A 25501-nucleotide genomic window follows, 5' to 3' on the forward strand; every position below is an offset into this window, starting at 1 on the left:
CAACGGTTTCTCTCAAACAAAAGTTGGTTTTTCGTAGGGTCGAAAGTGCCTTATTACAATCCAAGGGATGAATAGTAAATTGACGTCAAGCTCAAAAGCATGTAATATTAAATTTACATTTCTGCTATGGACGGTCACTTCGCAAGGGCTGCAACTTGCGAAATTGCCTAAAATCAACTTTTCACGTCGAGGGCCTAAATTACGTGAAAAATTTTAAAACTTATGCCCAAGGCATGAAAATCCATTACAAAACTCGCGATAAAAGTTTAAACAGAAGTCTCGTTTTCGTGTGTTTACTGACCTCAGCTTCGACCTGGATCAACAAACACACGAAAACTTTACTTTTAATTCTAGTCATGTAATAGTACATTGTTGTCTTGCGGCCAGAAAATGCGTCATTACTGTCTTGCTACAAAAAACGGGTTTTCACATTTTCTGGTCACAAGACAACAAAGTACTGTAATGTCTTGCTGGGAAATTCTTTGTTGAAAATCTTACCAGCAGGTAACTTTGTCTCCTGGTAATCTATAATAGCTGCCACAGCTGTAGTGCCTCGCCTCATACAAAAATACAGCTGTGACAGATAATGTACATTACCTGGAGACAAAGTTACCTGCTGCAGGTAAGTTTTCAACTCTTTTTTGTCAGAGTAAGGCGTGTGGGATGTATTCGAAATACAGCCTCCCCACACACCTAAACAAAAAATGTCACAGCAAGACAGTAATGTACAATTATATGACTAGGGACAAAAAGTTAAAAAGTAGCGTTTTCGTATGAATTATGTCAACGCACTTCAAGCAAAAGTGCTATTAATGACGGCTGCCAAATAGAGTACATTTTGTATGAAATTTTATCCCCACTATTTTTGCAGTGTAAAATTTTGTATGAAGCGCTGTCAAGTTTCAGTACACTATTTAGAGTACCACTTTTGCTTGAAGTGCGTTCATTTTGTTCATGTACTTTACATGCTGAGGGCGTGGAGAGTTGTGCTTGAATAGAAACAGGAAAAATTCGGTCTTCGCATGTAGTAGTATGTAAAATACTATAAATTTCACTTCATCCTCAGGGCAGAGCAATAAAAGTGCGAAGTGTCAGTTTGGGCTCCAGTGTGGAAAAGCTGTTAAAAAAATTGGAAGCAAAATCTCAATGCAGGCAGTCTAAATTTAGCTAATAAGAAAACGATCAAGGGTCTAATTTACATCCCTTGCTTGATAATTGTTGTCTTTTTCGTGGTACTTGAAGGCCTGATGCCCTGAGTATAGACTCAGTCATCGCACTTCAAGCATGAGTGGTACTCTAAATAGAGTACTGAAACGGAACAGTGTACCAAACAAATTTTGGCACTGTAAAAAAATCTGTAAACTTTTTTCATACAAAATAGTACTCTATTTGGCAGCTGTCACTCGAAGCACTTTTGCTTGAAGTGCGTTGACTCAGTTCATTGTAAACTTTGGAATGATCAACGAACGGTTCAAAACTTCGTAGTATCATGTTTCGTCGTATAGAGTGTTTCATTGAGAGAAAGATCAGTTTCACCACTTTAACCGCAATTTCACAAGCTACCCCCAACGAAAGGTTGAAAATGTGTGGAAAGTCGAACAAATCTGGGAAGTATAAGATCCAATATAACGTTCGGACCTTCTGCTTTGATTTGAGTTGTGTATCATCACGCTAGGCGAAATAGTTACGTCACAATCATTAAAATAAGGTGGGAGTGATAGGTTGTGCTTTGTAAGAGCTAGTCTACCGCTATTCAGCTAGTAATGGTGTTACGATCTAATAATACTAGACATTTAAAGGTTAGAATTGGGTAACCTTCTTTTTGTAGCGATAACAGACAAGAAAGTTTGTTAACTGGCCGTAGATCATGGATCATGGGAAGTAGGTGTTTCGATTGAACCCACGCTCACGCAAACGGTAAACGGTTCTGCTTCACAGAGGAATTGTTAGATACCGACATCTTAGCACAAAATATTAGTGGAGTGTTGACTCTAAATATCCTTCTTCTAGTCATGGATTTGAAATTGTGTGGTACTAAAAGGCTTGATGGTGGTTGCTAGGAATCTCGCGCCGCGTCATTCACAATAATTCACATTTTGACACATTTTGTATAAGGAAGATGTCACTTTGTGAGTTATTGTGAATGACGCGGCGCGAGATTCCCCAACACCTTGATGGTATAATGAATTCCGTGATTTCTTACGGACGTATTGGAGATCATAAAGAACACTGGACTGATCATTGAACTCAGTAAAATCAAGAAGAAACAGCGGCAGTTCCGTTTGAATTTTTTTTATTAAAATATCAGAACCTTACTAGACATGAAATAAGTAACCCGAAATAACGATGCATCCTTACAATGTAAGGCTTACATCAATAACAAAACAAAAAAAATGAACCCAGTTCACTCCGAATCGTCGAAGATCCGAATTAAGTCGTCGATCGATGTTGGATAATTCGTCACCGGACACGTTTGAGAATTACCCAAATGTGTGGCTATGCATTTGTAGCAGAAAACGTACCTGTAATAGGAAAATCGGAACGATGTCTTATGCCACTCTAGATTTAGGGCATGTGAGAGGCCGAGAACACACGAACCATTTTCCGGTTCAGAGATCGACAATTATGATGTGTTTTCCGTCGTAATCAGATTTTTCGTGTAAGTCAAATACACCACCACAAAATTGCTCGTGTGTTGTCAGCTTTAAGGGCCAATCTTAAAATTTTTCACACAAAAAACTGTCCCTACCCAGACACACTAACAGCCGTTGGTATGTGCCAAGCCTGCAAACAAATCGGACATTTTCCATTATATTTTGTGCCATTGACATCAAGACTTGGAGGATCTGGTACAGGTAGATTGGTTAAATTGCCTTGGCTAGCCTCGTTTTGCCACCACTGAATAAATTGCAGGAAAAATGCCGACAATTCCAAGCCGCGAAAAATGAAGCTTGTAAGGACAGCGGAATGTCTGATGGTTGAGTAAATAAATAAGAGTCAGTCGCGGCTAGTATGATCAATAAAATTAACACGATGTCATCCATCGTAACACTCACTTAAAATTGCCTTTGAATAAATCACTCCAACTCCAATCGTTCTCCTGAATTGTCGGTAAGTACGTTAAGTTCATTCGAACCGCCCTCAGCAATCTAATAGATATTCAAGAGTCGTCAATTAATCAAACGGCTCAAATCACAGCACTGCTCCAAGCATGAACAGTGAGTTAACTAGTGTCCAAACTGGAGGAGCCGTGCTGCGCTCAAATTTACACCTCGTTCTACAAAAGAATGGCAAACACACTTACAACGAATGTGATTTCGATGAATTGGCCATGTAGGAAATGTATTGAAATATCTGCAAGCACTCATACACCGCCACAGAACCGCTCCAAATTTTACTCACATTCCGTTTTATCGTTCGATATTTTACATATTCCGGATAGTCATCCAGTTCCTGTTGCCAGTGTCTCACGGTCTTTTCGATTTTCGTGCGCAGATAAGGCAGTATCACTAAACAAACGAAAATCGTGACCTTTGATCGGTTCGTCAGTGCTTCTTCGGTCGATGCAGACCATTTTGTACGACATAAACCGTAAAACACTTCAGATAACGATCCACCTGAAACATTACGAGCAATTATTGATCCAATATGAAATTGGAACCGAAGGAACTGGGACACTGCAATGCATTTCGTTTATACCTTGAATGCGAATGTAATACTGCTGCACAGCGCTATTTAGTAACAGAAACAGTTCATCATAGTACCGAACCAGCCAACCATATTTCGCTGGATTTACAGTAGCTAGGTACTTTTTAAGAAACGAAACTGTTGTGAATGATGAGTATGATAATTGAGACTATCAATCAACTTACATTACACAGGCGAAGTATTGCTGGATTAAATGTTTGGTGTAAAGAATCGGATGCTACGACCTCGAATATGGAAGGCTTCGGTTGAAGAGTAGTGGTCAAGTGGGCACCTCTCTCTGCCATAGGTGCAAATACTAGGAGTCTCTAATAATTTGTACAAATGAAAATAAACACTTGAGTGCAACACCACCAGCTGATGTTTTAGCTGATTGTATAGTTGTTGAGTTGAGTACTTTTTCGCATGTACAGCGCGAAAATTTTCGAAGAGCCGAACATCTTGTCACGTCAAAGATCTAAGCTCCATGTAAATAAACGTTTTTGCATTCACTTTATAATAGCACTCTACCATTTTAAACACGACAGAGTAAAATTAACCAGGCAGGAGCGATTCATTTTCGAAACGTCAAATAAGGGACCTAATATGAAAAATGAACTCAAATGTACACTGAAATAAATTGAGTTAATTTTATTCGCAAAATGTAAGGCAGGTCTCTAGATCAGAGGCGCCAACTTTCGTTTGAGTTGTTGGGTGCTCAAATTTTTTTCTTCAATTTCAAGAGTTGTGCCCAAAACGATGAATCTTTTAGTTTTTCCCATTTTTTTAACAACTTGGAGTCTCGACTAATCAAATTCAATAAAACGAAAACCTTTCGAAATGGTTCTCTGTGCAACTTAATTTGCAAGACCTTTAAATAACACCAATTTCAAACGAATTTACGGTAAAGAAGACGGGACACGGTGTGCCTGAACCAAATTTAAACAAAAATTTTTGCACCTCTGATTTTTCTTCTTATTTCTCTTTTTTGGGTTATAACAAACAACTTTTGTTCGAGGGGTAGGTTGGCGCAGCGGGCGCTTTTAGAAAAAATTGCGAAAACGGCATCTGAAGTCCATTATTTGGCCGTTTCCAGCACTTTTAATAACTGTTGTGGGCTAAATGACTTAATATAAAAAATTTTGGTAAGTCATCTGATCATTGAAAGTGATCAAGAATACTGTGAACTAGTTACAAGAACTTAATGTGCCACTAAATGTGACAATTATGATGGTATTCTTCGAAATATGTGAGCAGCGCTCCAAAATTTCGGAGTAGCCGTACGTAACAGCATTGTCGGACAAATCAGAGTTTAATATGACTACAGTTTCCCAATGTTAGTATCTTTTCGATGTCTTCGAAGTATATAAAAACGATTCTCTATTTAAATAGACTATGCCAAAATGATTTTTTTTCTCAATTTTTTTGCATAAAGTAGCTAGAAATTGAAAATAAAGATACCCGTGTCTCGTCTTTTGACGAAAAAACTTGAAACCGGAAAGATTTTCCACTTTATAAATTCCTGAAATATGTGATTTGCGCCATTTTCCACCCAAATTCCACATAAGGTCTTAAGTTTGCCACTTTACAATTACAGTAGTATTGTTCACTCAGTTCACCCAGTTTTGACTGATTCACTGAATTTTGTTTTGATGAAATGTCAAATCGCCACAGTTTATTAATCTCAAACAAGTTTGTGTCGAAAATTTGTAGTATTTCGCGTAAAACTTAGTGATTCAGTTTAAATTTCGTCCAGAAAATAGTTCCGAGTGTGCTTTTTCTATTGTTTTAAACAGAATGTAGGACAAATTTTCCGAAATAATTTTAAAGACGAATTAATTTGGTCAAACATTGTGGGTGTTGTGAAAATCTCATTTTTTAAAGCAATTTGGTGTCGATTATGCAATTCAGTGTTCAATTCCTCAAGTTTATGTGCCTAGAAATTCCCTGCAAAACGTTTCGTGCTAATTCAGTCGGTAAAATGTGAAGAAAACATGCAAAAATATGTTGCCATTCAGATAAACAATAGTATGTTGTGTTACAAGTATTGTAATGTTGATTTTTTCAGCACTAGACCCAAGTTTTCCTTACGAGCGGAGCGAGTAAGGAAAATTGGGTCGTGTGCTGAAAAAATCAACATTACAATACGTGTAACACATCATGCTTTGTGCCAACCGAGAATTGAAATAGACAAAAAATAACAATTTAGATAAAAAGTCCAATAAAAAACACTGATGAAAAATTCGCTGCTAAATTTCATCCATCGTAGTTGCATTGACAAAAAAATATTAAACTCTTATGACCACAATTGTCATTCGTTCTTGATTATTCTGCAATATTACACGTGCTTTATTATGAGTTCAAACGAGGATTCCGATTTGGAAGAAGCCGCCGAACGGGCACTTGGAAAATTGATACCAGCAGCTTCAAGGCTTAAATACGAAAAAGCGTACGAAGAATTGAGGAAGTGGTGTGAATCAAAGCATGTAAAGGAAATCAATGAGAAAAAGTTGCTCGCTTATTTCGATGTTCACTTGGGAAAAGTGAAAGCATCGACCGCATGGAGTACGTATTCGATGCTGAAAAAGACGTTACGGGTAAAGGAGAATATCGACATCAGCACGTACAACAATTTACGGGAACTATTGAAGCGGAAAGAAGACGACTATTTTGCGAAGAAATCGAAAATCCTGACGCTGGAAGAAATTTATCGATTCATTAAGGAAGCGCCTGATGAAATTTATTTGGTGACGAAGGTGAGTGTTGCATCAATTTACTATTTTTCAACGGATTGAATGGATGGAATGGAGAAAAAAATAATGGAACCGTTCGACGTTCTCTTTTCAAGGTTGCTCTCATTATCGGTGTGTATGGTGCCTGTCGGCGAAGCGAATTGTTGAAGATGAGCGTTAATCATATTGAGTACGGGGAGAATTACATCAGGATTGTCGTTCCGAAAACGAAGACCCGAATTGATCGTGACTTTTTCATCGACGTTGGTGGTGACCCAGACGTTAATTTGATCGCCATTGTCAAACGATACGCGGCACTGCGCCCACCATCAGTTACTATTGAACGATTCTTCTTGGGCTATCGCAAAGGAAAATGTATTAGCCAACCAATCGGCATCAACACGTTCGGAGGGTATCCGAAAGCAATTGCCGTGTTTCTAAACTTGCAATCACCGAGTGAGTACACAGGTCATTGTTTTCGCCGATCAGCCGCTTCGAGATTGGCAGAAGCAGGTACACCTCTAATTGATATAAAACGACACTGCGGATGGGAAAGCGACAGAGTGGCCGAGGGATATATTGTAAGATCTGAAAACAACAAGCGGAAACTGGCTAACAACATCATGGGAGCGAATAAAAGAAAAAAGACCGATGTTCCGACAGCTCAAGGCAATTCAATGGGAGCACAGACGAATTGTGCTGCGATTCCGTCGACTTCAAGCGCTGCCGAATTAAACGAACAATTGATGGGTGAAACGATGAAGCGTCGTACCATTGCGTCTGATTTGACTGATGTGGAATTGGGTGGGCAATTGTTAGATCGACATACGAATCATGCTGCCATTCCGGTAACTTTGGGCAATTCAATTGGAGGTCAGACGAATCGTTCTGCAATTGCGTCGACTTCAAGCGCTGCCGAATTAAACGAGCAAATGATGGGCCTACCGATGAAACGTATTGACATTCCGTCGACTTCAGATGCTGGCCAGTTCAATGAAGAATTTGATGAATCTATATTTCGATGCTTCAGTCAAGTTGTTTGCGAAAACAACGATAATCCGATTACGGAAAGCTTGAACGACGAAAATTGTGCGCCTGGTCCGGCCGAAAACTTCACCATCGTTTCGAGTCAAACGCGTAAGGCTGTTCCATCAGCGAATACATTCTCGCATTTACAACATTGTACCTTCAACATTTACCAAAAATAAAATGCTTCTGCGATAAATCGACTTTCTACGTTTCTGTTTTTCAAAAATTAATACTGAAAAGAGAGTTCACTTTACAGCACTCAAACGGGTGCTGAAATAAGCCACTTTACAGCACTCAAACGAGTGCTGAAATAAGTCACTTTACAACACTAAAATGAGTGCTGAAAAGTGTCGTATTTCAATTCTCGGTGGCACAAAATTCTTGACATGTCTGTTGTGAAGATAGTCGTAAGTGACACCACAAAACTGAAATTTTTTGTCCGTTAATTTAAAAAATGATTTTTTTGGCGGAAATGCTTTTATTTGAATGTGTGCATGATTCCGGTGAAATAAAATAGTGATAAAGTCACCACTATTGATGACCTTTAAAATGGCATCATTGGTTAAATATGATTGGCATAGTCTATTATATATTTTTCGTTACGAAAGTGTCGGCTTTGGTGATTTCGGTTTCACGGAGGTCCCTTAACTTAGCTACATTTTTTCTATAGTGTTGAAATATTGGAAACAAATTCGACTAAAAAACACCAAAATGTTATAATATATTCGGTATGGCTAGAAGCATGTATGGCAAAAAAATGTCAATCAAATCTTCAAAAAATATAGACGGTACATTACTAATAGTGAAAAAACGTAATCGAATAACTGCCTCGCAGGACAGTTGACACTTGTGGGTATTTTGTATTTCAACCCGAAGAATGCATCCCACACTTCGAAACAAAAATTTCACTGCAAGATAGTGCGGTAATAGAATAATTTTTGGCTCGTATAGAGTAGCTCCAATCTACGCAGTCAGTTCGTAAATATCAATAGGAAATGAAAGTAAAATGCGTTTTGTTTTCAAATATTGAGATGAAAACATTTGCATGGATACATTTCTTAGTGCAATTATTTAATTTATTTTTAGCTCCTGAAGATTTAAATCGAAATGTACTTGAAGGGGTCTGTTGTCAGGTGCTTCGCACCCAACAAATTCGTCTGTCGGGTGCTCACGCACCCATTGCCACCTAGAAGTCGGCGCCCCTGTCTCTAGTCAAATCAAGCGATCCTTCCTGGTTTACTTTACTCTGCCGTAGTTTAAACTTAGGTCAAAATAAGTCTTTACTTTTCGTGAGCTTTGTTTGCTTCCATCACATAACAATAGCGTCCTCTTCATTTCTTTCATTCTACGCGTACGAGTGAGGGCAACTACTCTCTTTACGTTTCACATGATGAAAGCATAAAAAACGACGCGGAACTGCAGAACAATAATCACATAAAAGCTTGAATTTAGTTTACGTTCCGCCAAAAACCAGTAAGTAGTTCTTTCAAAGGGATTGATTGTGGTAACCAAACTGATTATGTAAATTTTTGATTTGTATATAAATTTGTGTTTTTATCGGTTTTTACACAATTTATATTTACGACTAATGCATAGAATAACTGTGACACAATTTTTTTCATTATGACAGTTCGGAGGAGGAACTGACTATTTTCTACCATCTTGTGTTGAAATGTAGAAATATTACGTTACATGACTAGGTATGAAAAGTACAGTTTTCATGCGAATTTTGTTGATCCGAGACGAAGCCGATGTCAATAAACACACGAATGTAATGGATTATGTAATGGATTATATCACATTCGCGCGGTGTTCGGATGTCAAAATTACAAGTAGCTACTAAGAATATTTCAAAAATTACACTTCATGTTTATGTTGTTGTCTCGTTCTCGCTTATGTAATAAAATAGAATACGCACTTGTCACGAAGAAGTCGAGGCTTGCCATGGCATTCTGAGGGCATCGAAAGAAGTGCTTGAAACATGAAAAGTAAAGTTTTCGACGGATGTAGCATGTAAATATAAATTTTCTATTCCAAATTGTCACCTTTGATTTTGTTTTGGAAACAAACTTATATGCCTTTCCTGGAAGAAAATACGAAATTCTAACACGAGCGATTAGCGGCCTCACTCTGTCAAAACTTGTTGGATTTTCATATGGTCTTCCCTCGGTAAAGGGAAACCTTTTACCTCTCTAGCAACCAAACTACGTTTTGACAAATTTTGACAAATTTAAAACTCGTGCGTGGGCACTCTTTCAAAGCAATATTAAATTTTCCACTTCCGACCATCGAAATGATAACAAGAGACATCATATTTTAAACAAAAGAAAAACATCGCTACTCATACCTCACACCTCATTTAATTTATTTTTAAAAGTGTAAAATTTTCTATGAGTGTACCCTGACCTGACTGTACAGTTTTACCGTCCTAATTTTCCTAGTTTGTTTGCTAGAGAGGGTTTTGCTGCTGCCCTCGTTACCTTATGTTCAAAATATTTTTAATATAAACTTAATCTGTTTCAAATAACATTCCGTTCGCTAGTAGAGGCGGGCTGGCGTATTATTAGCATTTATGACAACATGGCTGAAGTGATATATTTCGTATAAAATATTTGGAGATACTTTGCACAATTGAACTCAGACTCACATAGTGTTATGATGAAATAGAAAAAAATATTTTGACAAGTACCCCAAGACAACTTATAATAGACTGGTCTTCGGTCCTCTCGCTCTCGACGTAACATGTTGAAAGAGGGAGCAATATTTTGACAAGTACCCCAAGGCAAGTTATAATTAACTAGTCTTCGGTTCTCTCGCTCTGATCATGACAGTCTATAATATGAGTGTCTAAGTTCGTGAACAGCTCAGAGATGATGATGCAATAATATAGTGTTATGATGAAAGAGAAGAAGATATTTTGACAAGTACCCCAAGACAAGTTAAAATAAAATGCTCTTCTGTCCGCTCTCTCTCTCTCTCTCTCTCTCTCTCTCTCTCTCTCTCTCTCTCTCCCTCTCAACGTATGACGTTGAAAGAGAAGCAAATACTTTGACAAGTACCCCAAGACAAGTTATAATTAACTAGTCTTCGGTTTTCTCGCTCTGATCATAACAGTCTATAAGTTCATTCAGAGAACATGGCTGACAACACATATTACCATATGATTTGACAGATAAAATATCGAGCCAAAAGTGCAAAAATGCGAAGTATAGGTTTGTTCCAAGTAACTGCAAACACAAATTTTGACTGGCCGAACGAACACGATTTCATCCACGAAGATCGGTTTTCATATTGATTTTATTATGTCTCTATGCTCTATGGACGAAATTTGACATTAATTTGTCAATTCGTTTGGCCTTGGAACAGACATATTGCAAAATATCGTCTGACAAATTCCTCATAGTTTTGCGATACATGGTTCTCAAATGTTAATTCTCAATCTCAAACCTCTGCGTAGGGGGTAGGGAATAATGCTCGAGCAGGACTTTTAGGCATGCCGGAAGTGCTAAGGGAGACGAGGAAAACCTCCAAATAATTTCTAAAAATCAAAAATCAAATTTTTGATTTTTAGAAATTTATTAGGAGGTATTCCTCGACTCCCTTAGCACTTTTCGGTGTGCCTAGAGTTGACAAGTCGCTATAACCGGCAACGTGGGGTTTAAGTTACTCCAAAATGATTCAAGCTTAATTTTGAAAAAATCTCTGTGTAAAAGAACCCAGCCAAAAAATCGTTTTCGGAAAATTGATATGGCTGCAACCACAAAAACCAATCGAGACATGTCATTTTATACAAAAAAAAAAGTTTTACACAGAATTCAATGTGTCTCTTAGTAAATGTTCAAACGAAAATAGATTTTCTCTAGAATGCCGATCGGAATAGTATGATTATTTACCACGCGAAAATGTGCAAATTGTAATTATTACGAATGTGAACAGCCAAATCGGTCCAATCAATATGTGAATTTGGGAGAGAGAAAAAAACTGGACAAAAATTTTTTTGACGCCATCTTAGATCAGTTTTTTTTGTAAATAACATTTTATTTGACCCAATTATCGCGATTGTGCTCCCAATAAATGTTAATATTAAAACACAAATAATGAAAAACGTAATTGTGCTAATAGAACGACAATAAAACTGCGGTGACAAAAGTATGCTACAAGTTTGTGTATTCGGAACAGTTTCGACAGCCGACGACCAAAACTTCAAAATCGACTTAGTTTTGCATTTCTTTTCTTAAACCAAAATATTACGAAATGGTAAGTACCTTAAATTGCTGTGATCTACAGTATTTCTATACAAAATTGTACCTTTCGAACGAGGTCCCTGTTACATTATCACTACGTATACAAAAGTTACACCTAATATGGTCATTTCAAAATTATTTTCGAAAGAAAGTGTAAAACTATTTTCGGACGGGTTTCATTGAAAAACAGACGCAACATACATACGTTACGTTATGCATATGTACAGTAAATATACAGGTGCTGTTTAGTTTTGCCTTTATCTTTTCCCTCCAATGTTCGTATTTTGAATAAAATAGCATAACACTCTTTGTTGGACACGGTCGATTCTTCTGGTTTTGCTGTGTGTCTTTTCACCTTTTATTGAGAAATTTCGTATTATCAAAATCCACGACACTGCATTCATTTCGTTGGCGTATAGAACAATTTCATTAAATACACCGTTTGTCGCTTGCTTTGAGCACTGAACTGAACGATAAAACAAAAAAAAAAGAAGTAAAATGCGAGCGCTGTACACGAGAGAATATTTTTACTAATTCAGCTTGTCCTAAAAGGTCATTTACCTTTTTTCTGATTTTTTGGTGCAGTTTCAGTTGCATGCGTTTCTTGTTAATGAATTTGGTCTTTTCGTTAAGATAATTTTTTGTGAGATTTTTTGGTTTATTTTTAATGGGAATTTTTTCATTTGGTCAAGTTGAATACTTGTCGAAAATTTTAGATGCTTTCGATTCTTCTTCGATGCGACTACGAATTACTTTGAAAATAAACACAAATATTTAGGGCATCCAGCCCGTTTCACTGTTGTATTTATTCTGATTTTTTTATAAGCTCGATCCACTCCGACCACTTTCATTTCCAGAGGATACTAGATACCGTAGAATTCTTAACAATACTCGTTAAACACTTAAACTTTTTTAATTAAATTAATTAATTTCTGAAATTATTTTTAGAAAAATCTTTGGAACAAGCAGAACAATTCATTTGATCTGTAATTTCCAATTGTATCCCAGAAATCCAGATCATAATATCTGTTCAGCTCCTTCCAAGGTTTTCTTTTACAAAAAGAATCCGATTTTAATTAATCTTCGGAACATGTTGTGGTATTGTCGGTAATGAGCTGAAAGGTATTACCGGTATTGCACAGTTTGTGTATGGAACTTTTCGGTCAGCTCGACTTTTAGCCATCCGTCATCGACTGGTTCGGATTTGGAGAATTCCTTATCAATTTTGACTAAATATTTTTAGCTAGACCCTTCTTACGCTGTCTAAGTATTTAAATGTCCCCAAAAGACAAATTTATCAGCAGAATAGGTGTAGTACGAACATTCAACTTTAATAGCTTTTTTTCTTATGCACCTAAACCATCACAGTTTTTCGAGCAATAAAATTGATTGAAAGTTGTTGCGTTAAATTGCCTTCTCTCTACTTTATTCTTTATGAAGCAACAGCAAATTACGTAACTGCTTCCAAATGTTGTTTGTTAACTCGTGGAATTTTTGCACGACGAGCCGAAGGCGAAACCGACATTTGAAAGTAATTAAGTAAGATATTTCACATACTGAAGCAAAATTTTACATTACCGGTCTTATTATCTCGTTCTATAATAATTTTCACCCTAGCCTCGTTCGGCAAAGCTCACAGTTGGAAAAACAACAAAAGACGTAATAAACTAATACCACAGATTGCGTTGCGTTTCGTACACTCCCACTCCCAGCTGAAAAGTGAGTTCCATCTTCTGGTTACTGTTTTTGGCTCTTATATATTTGGGACCCAAATTTTGGGTGACACATTTTGATACAGAAATGAAGTAATAGATTTTTGTCTCAAGCTCCTAACTAACAAAAGGGCAGAACTATAAAAAACCATCTGCTCAATGAGAGAGAGCTTTGCACCGAGATTCATACAACAATTTATGCAACAGAAGAGTCTAAACTTTGCACATTATGATGCTGAGTTGCATAAAATATTGTTCCTAACTTAAGTCTCAACTGAAATTCTGATGCATTGTCAACCTCGAATTCGCCTCAGGATGATATGTACACATTTTGGCAAAACGTGTCCGTATGTCCTAGCAGATAGATCTTTAAAAAATTGTAAGACGTTACTCGTAGATAATGACAGGTCGCAGATAAAACAATTTTATATAATCGATTGAGATCGATATAGTAGAAGTTGTACTTAAAACGTTCCCATAAAAGAATTCGATAAAAAGTTGCGTCAAAAAACCAGTTGCTCTCTGGTATATTTTTGGACAGTACGTAAAGTTGTTACAGTTAGAAATCACAACAGCTTCTACTACGTTCCGATTTCAACCGCAAAACGAGATGCGGTTCAATTTTCTAAGTTTCTGCAAACACGACTAACGTTACACGATCGATTTACGTTTTAGTTTGTTTTTATGAAATTAATGGAGCACTATAGATTAAACGTTTTTGTTTTGCTCTGAATTTAATTTATAAAAAAGAACTGTAACTGCATACGCACAAAACTTTTCGTAAGATTTACTTGACACTTTCTTATAATTGATACTACTTCTCCTCGCTATTCCAGAAACTGTATATCATCAGAATTTTTAAAAGCTAAACGAAAATGTTAAAAAAAAAGTTCGACAAAATTGGGCATGTTGAACGTTTCTAAATTTGTTTAAATGTAACTCAGATTTAGTCGGACGATTCAAGTCTAAATAATCAAATCAAGTTCACCTTTGTCTCCTAGGTTATTTCTTCGTCTGAACGATAGAAAACTGTATGAATTTTGTGATCTTTGCTGCAGCATTGATAATTAGATAAACATTAGTAAATTGTTGCTAACCGGTTCCAGTGCCTGGATTATTCATATCGTTTTTGCTACTTAGTTTCGGGTCAAAGTTTTTCGTTAACATTTCTACAAGAATTAAATTTATCATTTTTGTGCTAATTAATCGTAATTAATGCATTGCATAAACATCGTAAGTGGCAAGCACAGGATAAACGATTTGTTGAGCATGTTCGCAAAATGGGTTTTGAGATTACGCACTCTTTTTTGATTCACCTGATTAACCATTGGTTACAGTGATAAACTCTCTAAATGACCGTCTTTTTCTAAATTTCTTATTTCTCTTACTTCTCTCATTTCTCTATATATTCGTTATGTAGAAATGAGAGAAGTTGGAGAAATAAGCGATTTAGATAAAGACAGTCATTTAGAGAGTTTATCGCTGTAGTCAAAGTGTAATATTCATTTCATTTTGTCGGTGTCAATGCTAACCCCTAAAAGTTCTGTGATTCGATCATACGACTTTCTGAAGACTGACTCCTCATTTATGAAGCAATTCCACTGAAGAAATAACATCCAGTCGCCGCTTTAATGGGAATCAAATTCCAACCAGAGCGATGTTTGCAACCAGGGCGAAGCACGGCTCGCAATTTCGTTCGAGTTGGAATTTCCCTTTTCTCCCAGAGATGATAACCACTTTTTTCATGCGTGCAGCGTGCATGTTGTGTTTTGCCGTTTTTCTCCACGAAACATAGACATCGATTCGCCATACCATTTTCGAAAACATAAACAAAGCGACAGTTCGAATGAGAAAAGTTCTATTTTCTCCCCACGGGAGAGAAAGTTCTGCACTTTTCTCACTAGACAATTTTAGGCCTGTCTATTGTAGCTATAAATTAGTAAATAAATAGAAATAGAAAAAAAAAAAATAGAAATGTCATTTAAACCAGTCGTCTCAAGGGACAAAATACAACGCGCGCATGTAAAGGGAATTTCCTTTTACAAAATGTTGTGAAACTACGACTTCCTGAAGAAACGTTCTCACCTCGTCATTTATTCAGGAAAGCCCCTTTCCTTCAGAATGTCGTCGATACTCATGTCGTCGAATTTTCAGTGCACTAGATTAAGGATTAAGCATCAAATGGCTGTCTAATTTCGTCTGTTTTATATCAATCTTTAATAAGTACGGCTCTTAGTGCAACCCACTTCTGAACCCTGAACGCATCTTTCTTTCCTTGATGTTCCCAGTTGATTGTGTTGTTTCAATTCTCTTTCAAAATTTTCTCTTGAAGCTTTTGAATTTGCAGTTAGTCATGCATGTATGTATGTATGTATGTTCACTCCCATCGCGCCTTAGTTTAAACCTATTTTACTCATGCAGCGGTCCTTCCCTAAATTTTATAAAAACCTAACTGATTCGATGAACCCTAACCGCCCTTTCCGTTATTTTCAGTCTTCAGCATGAACAACAAAGATGAAATTTCGAACAAAACCGATTCAGACTCTTCCGATACATCGGATTCAGAGGAGGTAAAATTCTTTATGAATTTTTATGCGAAAGGTTGCGACCAATTAGCGATTTTACCTTCAATATTACAGGCTTCGGAGTCATCATCTGAAAGCAGTAGCAGTTCCAGTCACGATGATTCGTCCAAGAAGAAGAAGGTGCCTCAGACACAACAGTTTAGTGTTATGCGGTAAGGAACCCTTATTCGAATTTCCTTTTGCGAAGAAAAAACGACCAAATTTTTCTGCTTACCTTGCAGTTCCGATACGGGCGGTCTTCGAATGAAAATATCGGCTGTTCCTGCAACGTCAACGCACTCGAACAATAATAACGAGTCCAGTAAGCATGTGAATGCTTCCAACAAAAATCATAAATACCACAAAAAACAGTCCGTCGGCCACAAGCAGAAGCGTCGCGAAAATGACTCCAGTTCGTCGTGTTGCTCTGAATGTTCGGATTCTGGCAGTGATTCCAGTTCGGCCACAAATAATCACACAACAAAACGATCGAACAAATCATCGAACTTCAAACGGACAACGACCAGTTCCGATTCGGACTCTAGCGATGACGTTGATTCGGATGATGGATCGAGATTTTCGAAAATCAATTTGACTTCGGGTCGACCGAATGTGAAAGCGAATAGTAAAGTGAACCAGGCGACAGATGCTGCAGACGGTGCCAGTTCAAGTGATATGGAACTGCCGGCTTTGGTCAGTGCTGCCATTCAACGAGTGGAAAGTTTTTCGGATGGTGAAAATTCGAAAACCGATCCGATTCCACAGTATACGTCAACGCTGCTACGAGATTTTATGGTGAAAACGCAAATGATGGGATCCACGTTTGCAACGGCAGGATCTGCAGCAAGTGACAAAAAAGAAAATCGTCAATTCGATGGCAGTCGATGGCAAAACTGCAGCAAAGATATTAAGACTGAATCTCCGCAATTGTCCGAATCGGTGCCACCGAAACGAAAGCGGGGTCGCCCAAAAAAACAAGTGCCATTGGTGGTGAATGTCGGCTTAGCTACAAGTGAGTGTACCGCCCAATGCAAACAATCTTTGTCTTAACGCGGAACATTCATTACTCTCTTTCTCTCTCTCTCTCTCAATTTTTCAGCTACCAGCGAATCACCAGATTCCGGAATAACATCGACGCCACACAGTCCTGTACTAACGAGTGTTGAAAGTGGAAGCAAAGCGTCACATAATCAACGCAACAAACCGCAGCCGAAAAAATTAGAATCCTCAACGTCGATGCCTAAGCTGAACATAACAAGTTTGGAGAAAAGTATTTACGCCACCGAACGGGTTCTGTATCCACCGAGACGGAAGAAGCGCGATGTCAGCGTTTCATCGGCACCGAAGCCAGTATTATCGGAAGATTTGCTAGACCCGGTGTGGCGAAAGATCGATATTAATAAGAAGTTTCGTCGGCCCAGCGTTAGTGGGTACAAAAGTGATGGTGGATGTAGCACAGTTTGCAGCAAAGTGTTAGTAGCCCGATGTAATAACGTTAGTGGTGATTACGGTGGTGTGAGCCAGCGATCGTTGTCGGGCTACAAAAGTGATTACAGTTGTAAAAGCAAACGCAGTGGCTACAAGAGTGACTATAGTGTAAAGGCGAAAAGTTGCGGTTATCGCACCGACAGTGGCATGAAGAATAGGAAACGCGTCCGGAAGAAACGACGACTCAAATCTCTGTGCTCAAAGTCACCGGTAAATGATCTTGACATTTTACAACTGGCAGGCTTGAGCCTTGGCCAAAGTGAGGATAGTAGTCGTGATTCGTTGAACCGATCCAGTAGCAACCTGTTGTCTAAATCGAATTTTCGCAAGAAGAACAAAAACACAATTTTGGAGCGCAACACAAAGGCCAACACCAGCAAAGACATTTTGAGTAGTTTGTGCGAACGGGTCACTAAGCGACTGTCTGGAATGGACGAAACTCCACCACACAATTCGTCGCCCACTCCGAACAATAGATTGAGCAGCAGCTCGGTAAAGAATTCTACGTCGAGACCAGGATTGATAACGTGTCGCCGTATGTCGACAGTGAGTCATTGTAGCAGTCGTTCGGGTGGATCGCGTATGCATTCACGACGAAAACATCGAAAACGATTCAAGTCACGCTCCAGATCCGAAACTGTTGACACAAACTCGACGAAACTGAACATGCAGATCGAAATGCTGACCAACTCGTTCACCACGTTGTGTCACATCAACGACAAATCCAGCAAAACGGACAATTCGAAGTCGAAGCGAGTTGTAAAGAAACGAAAACAGTCGGTAAATTCCGATGCAGCAAATGCGTCGACAACAGCAACGACGTCGAAGCGTCGACACAAGAAAGTACCACAAACCCAAAGTCCTGATGATCACAAACTGCCGCTGAAAAAGAGACTGTATCTGTTGACGCCCGGCGAAAAGCTAGACGGAAAACAAAGTGCAGGAGACAGTGACAGTTTACCGGCGACTAGTGCGGCTCACAAAAGCTCTACGAATACTCATCATGCTAAGATCACAACGAAAGCCATTACACCAAAAAAACGCCATCTGCTAGAAAATCAACAGAACGCCACGGTTTCTTCACCGAAAAGTGTCAACTCACCGAAGCACATCGATTTCACATCAACCGATTCGACGGCATCGATTGTACCGAATGTTCCGCAGAAAACACACCATCAGTCCAGAAAGCGAAGCAAACAAGAGGCCACCGGTACGAAAAATCAAAGTTCGAACGAGCCAACGATTCCGAAACTGTCCAACGCATCAACCCGTCCATCCGTAATCCGACCGTCATCAACGTCTTTACCTCCACCTGGTGTATTTGAGTCCACCATCGATCTGGAAGTGCAAATACCAGCCATTCCAGCAATCATAACCAAAACGGAAATTGATTCGCCACGGACATTCGGCGAAGCGATTGCAAAAATCGTTAAAGACGAACCGAATTCCAAAGCGGAACGATTTGTCGAAACACTGCTGAACAAAACCGGCGGTCATTTGCTGTTGCGGAAGAAACGTAAAAAAGCCAATCGAACCGGATTCCCCACCGTCCGTAAAAAGAAGAAGAAGGTGGACGATTGGAGTAACACCGAAACCAAACCGACAGCAGTGCAAATGGAAGTGGATTCTGTCCAAAGTACATCGATTTCAGCGGATCAGAATTCAGCAACGGACGACTGTGATCGAGTACCGAAATCGGGTGAAACTGCCGCTACATTCATTGAACGAAATTCGCGTCCTCGATTGTCGGTAGTGAGTTTAGAGCGCTTACAAGGCAAAGTGTCGAATGACGAGGAAATGAGTGCTGCTGATGCGGTCGGTGATGCTAAACAAAGTGCTGATGAATCGAACGATGCCACCGTTGGTGTTAAAAGACGACGGAGTGAGGTCATCGGTCGTGTTAAGCAACACCTGAAGAAAAATATTCGCGAACCGAGGGACTTATCCTCTGATAATGAGCCGCTAATAAATCTAATTTCGGCCAAGAAGTCCAACAATTCCAAGTCAACGGCTAAAGAAAATGAGACAAAGACAGTGCCACCAACGAACTCTGCAGAAAACGTTCCAACTTCAAGCCGCTATCGCAGAGTTGTAAGTCTGGATAAACTGGGTGCCGATCAAATCAAAGAAATCGAAAGAACGTCAAAGTTGGCAATAGTGAAACTGGAAGTGTTAAAGAGCGATAAGGCCAGCATTTCCAGGACACGATCTCGATCGGCAAGAAAATTACCTGAACCGGTCGTTAAGGAAGCGGAAAAATCGAAGACCATCGATAAGCGGAAGGGAATCAAGATTCTGACCGCTAGAGAAACTTTGCTGGGAGAGCAGCCACTTGCTGATAACACATTGGAAGTGGCAAAAATGACGAGAAGATTGACGAGAGATATGTCTGCCGAGCTTGCTAAAAGAACACGGCAAGCAGCTAACATAACGCAGAATGTAAAAGTTGTGGAAAATTGCCATTTAAGGGAGCAGCCTAAAGCCGGAGAAAAATCTAAAATCTTAGACAAGTCCAAGGCAACAGACATTTCCAAGCATGCGGATAAATCGAAAGTGGTTGCCGGTAAAAAGACTACGCAATCAAAGGTATTGAGTGACCCAACACTGGCAGACAATCCAAAAGCAGCAAAAAGTTCAAAAGTCAGTACAGACAATTCGAAAGTCGTTGCCAATGCGATTGTTGAAGATGTGGTGAAAGGTGATGCGAAAGTGACCGAAAAATCCAAGGTAAACGACGTGAACGTAAAAGATACCGGCAAAGCGAACAAATCACAAATTGGCGATAAAGTGTTATTGATTGGTGAGCCTGCTACTGCGACTACTAATCAGGATAACAAACCGGTATGCATCGCTGAAAAACCTGGCGCCGCGAAAAAGAATGCAAAAGCTAAAGATAAGACGACCTCAACATTAAAGCCTTTGAAAGTCTCCAACAAAAATGAAGCTGCAACAAAAACTGATAAGGATAGCGTTAGTACCGTTGCACCGGATGACAATGGAAGTAAAGATCAGGATGAGGGTCCACCGAATTTGGATCTAGAAGAATTACTGGTCGATGTGACCACTAAAATATCTAAAACCGGCACCACCGAAGCCCACGGAAAATCCAAAAGTTCAAAACCATCTGCTTCCAAGAAGGCCACACAGATCGAGCCACGAAAATCAATCGATTCGAAGTCCAACTATCAGTCCGAATTTGAAAAGTCTCTGACTGATGTCTTGGCGAAGAATGTGACGTCGAAAGAAAATGTCGATCAGCCTGTGGTGAGTCCGACAAAACCATCGGAACATGTTAAGACGCCAGATTCGGAGGCACCAAAGACAATTGCCAAACCGACAAAAGGACGCAAACGTAAGCTGAGTGTCTCATCGCCCAAAGAGAAGGACAGTGAATGCGCGGTTAGTGACAGTGCAGTCAAAAAACAAAAAGTCACTTCATCTGATGCCAAGGCTGAAGAGCAAGTTAAAGTTGCGAACGCATCTCGTAAAAGTGGAAGTAAGAAACGCAACGCAAAAATCACCGACAAACCGTTGACCGAGCTTCAACCACAAGTTATTGACTCAATGAATCAGAACAAATCCATTGTCCGAAAGACCGATGCACCCGAAGCGGTAGCTACTAATAAAAAGTCGCGTAAGGTCATCAAGCAAGACAAAGTGGATCTGCTAGACGAAGAGGCAGTCACTTTCGGTGATGATTGCGATGAAAGTAATGTTCGTCCATTCGATCCACTGGTTGACCTGGAACACGATCCTTTACCGTGCGATGAAGGTCCGAAAATTGTGGAGCCGTTAAGCGACAGCGATTCATCCAAGAAAGTTACGAAGCCGAAGAAGAAATATCTGGTCGCCGGTCTATTTTCCGACTACTATAAACGATCGCCCAAAGCGAATGACAAATCTGCGGCACGTGTGAAGGAAACAGTGCCTGAAGATCATCGCGTCACACTGCCAATACCACCATACTGCGAGAAATATTTTCGCAGGACCATTCAAGACTTTGAACTACCCTACGACTTATGGTACGCACATCAAAATGAGAAACTTCCTGGTCGAAATTCAGTGCCGAGTTGGAATTTCAAAAAACTTCGAACAAACATCTATGGCGATGTTCGTGCTAATCCGTCGACCGACCAACAACCATGCAGTTGTAAACCAGAAACTGCTTGCGGTGACGATTGCCTGAATCGTTTAATGTACACCGAATGTTCACCGAAGACCTGTCCTTGTGGCGATAAATGTCAAAATACCAAAATTCAACGACACATCGTGGCGCCGGGTGTTGAACGATTCATGACGCAAAACAAGGGTTGGGGAGTCCGAACAAAGCAGTTGCTGAAGAAAAGTACTTACCTGTTGGAGTATGTCGGCGAAGTGGTGACTGAACGAGAATTCAAAGAACGCATGGCTACGCTGTACACACGAGACACACATCATTATTGCTTGAATTTGGACGGAGGTTTGGTCATCGATGGCCATCGATCCGGTAGTGATGCACGATTTGTCAATCATTCGTGTTCGCCGAATTGTGAGATTCAGAAGTGGTCGGTGAATGGTCTGTTTCGCATGGCATTGTTTACGATGAGAGACATTCAACCCGGTGAAGAGCTTACGTATGACTACAACTTTTCGCTGTTCAATCCGGCCGAAGGCCAACCGTGTCGCTGTGAGACGCCACAATGTCGTGGCGTGATAGGTGGCAAGTCACAGAGGATTAAACCGATTGAACCACAGGTATGTTTTGTGTCTTATGAACAATATTGCTCTATGAGCAAACACGTCGCAGCCTTTGTGGTCGGTTCAATTACAAGTTTTTCTTTTCTTTGTCTTAAAAGGTGGGACCAAACAGTAAATCATCCAACAACAAGGGAAAGACCGGCAGACCAAGAAAGAATAAAGCCAACAAAAATCAATCGTTTATGCACCACAAAGATCGTTTACACATCGCCTTCGTACATCCAACATCGAAAGAGTTGCTTCATATTAAAAATGGAAATTGCTTTTTGATGCGAAACATGAGAAAGGTATGACCAATTTAGATTGTGTCCATCAGAAGTTTTGAGTGTAACAAGTGCTCTCGTTTCCACAGTATCGTCAAAAGAAAGTCCCCGTCAGTACTACAGCTCCAGCCACACTAACTGCACAGATTTCAGCGTTACGAGCTCCTCGTAACATTCGAACAAGAGGTCTCACCATTGCCGAACATGATCCAACGATCGAGAAAACGGCAAGAATCGCTGGTATTCTGCGCGAAATTTGTGAGGAGATCGGAAACTACAAAGGTTTGTCGTGGCACACGTCCTTCTTCTGCACATTTTCTTATTCTTTCCTCTATTTAGATAAAGGTGGTCAGTATCTGGTCACCAAGCTAAATCCGCCAACGAAAAAGAAGTGTCCCGAGTACTATGAAAAGGTCGAAAAGCCAATTGATCTGTCGACCATTGAATCGAATGTCGAAAAGGGTCACTACAAACTGCCCGGTTCATTCGACGAAGACGTTCTCCGGCTGTTTAGCAACGTTGTCAAATTCTATGGCCTTACGTCTCCCGAAGGTTTGGCTGCACAGGAATTGTTAGGCTTCTACACAACGAAAAAAGAAAATGTTTACCAGCGCCTGCTGACCATCATTGGCGATTCGCAACTGATCAAGTCATTTGTACCGGACAAACCGAATCAACTCTTGCTGAATGTTGACCCGAATGAAGATATCATCCAGTGCATTTGCGGTTTGTTCAGGGACGAGGGTGTCATGATTCAATGCGCGAAATGTCTGGTGTGGCAACACACTGAGTGCACCGGTGCCGATGTTAATGCCGAGAGTTATTTGTGCGAACGATGCGATAATCGAACGGTGGATTTGGAAATTCCATTGAACGAGTACACGGACGAGGGCTATCGATACTATTTGACGTTGATGCGTGGCGACCTGCAGGTGCATCAAACGGACACCGTTTACGTATTGCGTGACATTCCAATGACGCCAGATCCGGATTCAACGGATTCGACATCTCCGCCAAAGAAGCACACCTACAAGACGATCGGCAAGATTGAGTACACCGAATGCGATATTTTCCGCGTGGAACGGTTGTGGAAGGATGACGATGGAAATCGGTTTGTGTTCGGTCATCACTATTTGCGGCCGCACGAAACATATCACGAGCCATCGAGGAAATTCTATCAGAACGAGGTGGTCAGAGTGCCATTGTACGAAAAGGTGCCAATTGATTTAGTGATGGGCCGGTGCTGGGTCCTAGATCCGACAACGTTCTGCAAAGGCAGACCCGTCGACTGTGAAGAATCGCATGTGTACATTTGTGAACTGAGAATGGATAAGGCGGCGAGACTATTTTCGAAAATATCCAAGCAACAGTATCCGGTCTGCACGAAGTCGTACGCGTTCAACAAATTCGAACAGAAGCTGAAGATTTCGCGCAATTATTTGGTGAGTCTTTCGTTGTTCGAGTAGTTGTCAGTGACGTCGGTCTCGAATGCATTCGACTCATGAACAAAATATTTTTCCAGCCACATCACATTGCCAATGCCACATTACCCAAACCGAAGAAGAAGAAGAACGAAGAACAGACCACAGCGCGTAAAAATTCGACTCCGATTGTTCAATTGATGCCAATCCCATCAAAGGTAAGCCAATATGTGCACAGCCTTTCCATACAACTCTCGTCTAACCAGTCCGATATGGGTTCTTTCACAGACGCTGAACGAAAAACGAACTCGTTTGGAGAACCATCTGTCGAAACTAATGACCAAAATGACATCGCTCAACGAAGATGTGCAACCGATCAATTTGTCATACCTGTTGACTGGACGTGGCGCTCGTCGGCGTGCGAATGTGACAACAAATGTGCCTACCTAGTTACAAATTGGAGAATTGGAGTTTTGGTTTAACTTGCGTTAAGTAGCAAAAAAACAGGTCGTACCGTCGTTGACCGTTGATCCGTTTAAAGAAATAATTTTGATTCTCTCTTCCGTGTGCGAGGAAGTGTATAAGATGTTTATGTGTCGTACTCTTTTATTCTGTAAATAAGAAGTTGGATTAGCGGATGTATTTAATCGCAACCATTGGAAACGTAAATTATTTGAGCTCTCTGATTCACCCAGTTACTGGAATTACAAATTTCCGTTTCCGTTGTTATACAAAATTGAAAATGAGAAATTTAACTCAGCCTAGGCTGGCTGCAAAGACAGCCCATCAAGTGTACTGCTTGAGAGGCGCTTGAGTTAAGTGCGAAAGTTTTTAGTTTAAAGAAGCGTCATTGAATTACAAACCCCTTGTCGCTGGAATATTATGTCTAGTTGATCTACAAGTTCTGCGAACGATGTTGTCCGGTCTGTAACTTGAAATTTATTCAAAGGCCTTTCCAACTACCGTTGCGTAGGCATGCATTTCTGTACCGTTAGATATTGAGGGACTCGTTTCATAAACAGCCTGCCGAAATCGGAACCAAGACGCCAATCTTGTGTGGCCAGTGGGACCAAAAAGCCGAATGCACTTTTATTACAGAAATCTCTCCAGTTACACAAACTGTACATGGTTGTGTGGGGTGTCATTAGAAAGGTAATTTTATGTTGTTTAAGGCAAATAGAGTCCTATGGAAGCTTGGTAGCATCTACGATGAAATATGAGGCGTTGAAATATTTAAGTGCTCATATTTTATCGTAGATGCTTCCAAACTCCCATGAGATCATATTTACCCTGTAACAACATGCAATTACCTTTCTAATAGCACCTCGCATGACCATATACGTTTCGTGTACCTCGAGAAATTTCTGTGCGATAAGTGCAAGTTTTCGGTTTTTGGTTTGGTTTTTTTCCTTCTAACCACACAAGCTTCGAAGAATTTTTTTGGAAGTCGTTTTGGAGACGCATTTAGAGAATTCCACTGGAAAATGTTTCCTATTTCGGTAGGCCGTTTTTCAAAAGAATCGCTCATTGTCAATGTTGTCTGGTAGAATAACTTAGTCTTGAGAGAATCATCACTCTCTCCATCTCTCTTTACTTTGAAGCCAGAACACCGTTTGTTCCAATTGAA

At 39.8% G+C, this 25501-nt stretch overlaps 3 protein-coding genes across 3 annotated transcripts; 2 read left to right on the forward strand and 1 right to left on the reverse strand.

The window, feature by feature from the left end:
• Positions 1-2281: 2281 nt before the first annotated feature.
• On the reverse strand, positions 2282-4096 carry LOC119076857 (peroxisome assembly protein 12). The gene is made up of 6 exons (XM_037183862.1): positions 3873-4096; positions 3700-3808; positions 3305-3617; positions 3057-3149; positions 2750-2971; positions 2282-2522 (listed from the first exon to the last, which is right to left on the reverse strand). The coding sequence occupies exons 1-6, from the start codon at positions 3990-3992 to the stop codon at positions 2405-2407; spliced, it is 975 nt and encodes a 324-aa protein (XP_037039757.1). The 5' UTR covers positions 3993-4096; the 3' UTR covers positions 2282-2404.
• A 1760-nt stretch (positions 4097-5856) lies between these two features.
• Positions 5857-7640, forward strand: LOC119076829. The gene is made up of 2 exons (XM_037183829.1): positions 5857-6440; positions 6533-7640. The coding sequence occupies exons 1-2, from the start codon at positions 5919-5921 to the stop codon at positions 7622-7624; spliced, it is 1614 nt and encodes a 537-aa protein (XP_037039724.1). The 5' UTR covers positions 5857-5918; the 3' UTR covers positions 7625-7640.
• Positions 7641-11214: 3574 nt separating this feature from the next.
• LOC119076804 (histone-lysine N-methyltransferase ash1) lies at positions 11215-24527 on the forward strand. The gene is made up of 10 exons (XM_037183769.1): positions 11215-11702; positions 15895-15971; positions 16041-16138; positions 16208-16977; positions 17065-22187; positions 22289-22477; positions 22543-22735; positions 22793-23895; positions 23976-24092; positions 24163-24527. The coding sequence occupies exons 2-10, from the start codon at positions 15903-15905 to the stop codon at positions 24322-24324; spliced, it is 7824 nt and encodes a 2607-aa protein (XP_037039664.1). The 5' UTR covers positions 11215-11702; positions 15895-15902; the 3' UTR covers positions 24325-24527.
• The last annotated feature ends 974 nt before the right edge of the window (positions 24528-25501 follow it).

This window comes from Bradysia coprophila, unplaced genomic scaffold (genome assembly GCF_014529535.1).
Source record: "Bradysia coprophila strain Holo2 unplaced genomic scaffold, BU_Bcop_v1 contig_232, whole genome shotgun sequence".
Classification (NCBI taxonomy): Eukaryota; Metazoa; Arthropoda; class Insecta; order Diptera; family Sciaridae; genus Bradysia; species Bradysia coprophila.

What these genes read in the sequence shown, in the direction of transcription:
- LOC119076857 (XM_037183862.1), bottom strand. Translation starts at nt 3,992, where the DNA reads ATGGCAGAGAGAGGTGCCCACTTGACCACTACTCTTCAACCGAAGCCT. An exon ending in GTATTACATTCGCATTCAAG is followed by an intron (nt 3,618 to 3,699) that starts GTATAAACGAAA and finishes GTAATGTTTCAG; the next exon opens with GTGGATCGTTATCTGAAGTG. An exon ending in TTATTCAAAGGCAATTTTAA is followed by an intron (nt 2,972 to 3,056) that starts GTGAGTGTTACG and finishes CTCAACCATCAG; the next exon opens with ACATTCCGCTGTCCTTACAA.
- LOC119076829 (XM_037183829.1), top strand. Translation starts at nt 5,919, where the DNA reads ATGAAAAATTCGCTGCTAAATTTCATCCATCGTAGTTGCATTGACAAA. An exon ending in AAATTTATTTGGTGACGAAG is followed by an intron (nt 6,441 to 6,532) that starts GTGAGTGTTGCA and finishes TCTCTTTTCAAG; the next exon opens with GTTGCTCTCATTATCGGTGT.
- LOC119076804 (XM_037183769.1), top strand. Translation starts at nt 15,903, where the DNA reads ATGAACAACAAAGATGAAATTTCGAACAAAACCGATTCAGACTCTTCC. An exon ending in TTAAACCGATTGAACCACAG is followed by an intron (nt 22,188 to 22,288) that starts GTATGTTTTGTG and finishes TTGTCTTAAAAG; the next exon opens with GTGGGACCAAACAGTAAATC. An exon ending in AGATTTCGCGCAATTATTTG is followed by an intron (nt 23,896 to 23,975) that starts GTGAGTCTTTCG and finishes ATATTTTTCCAG; the next exon opens with CCACATCACATTGCCAATGC.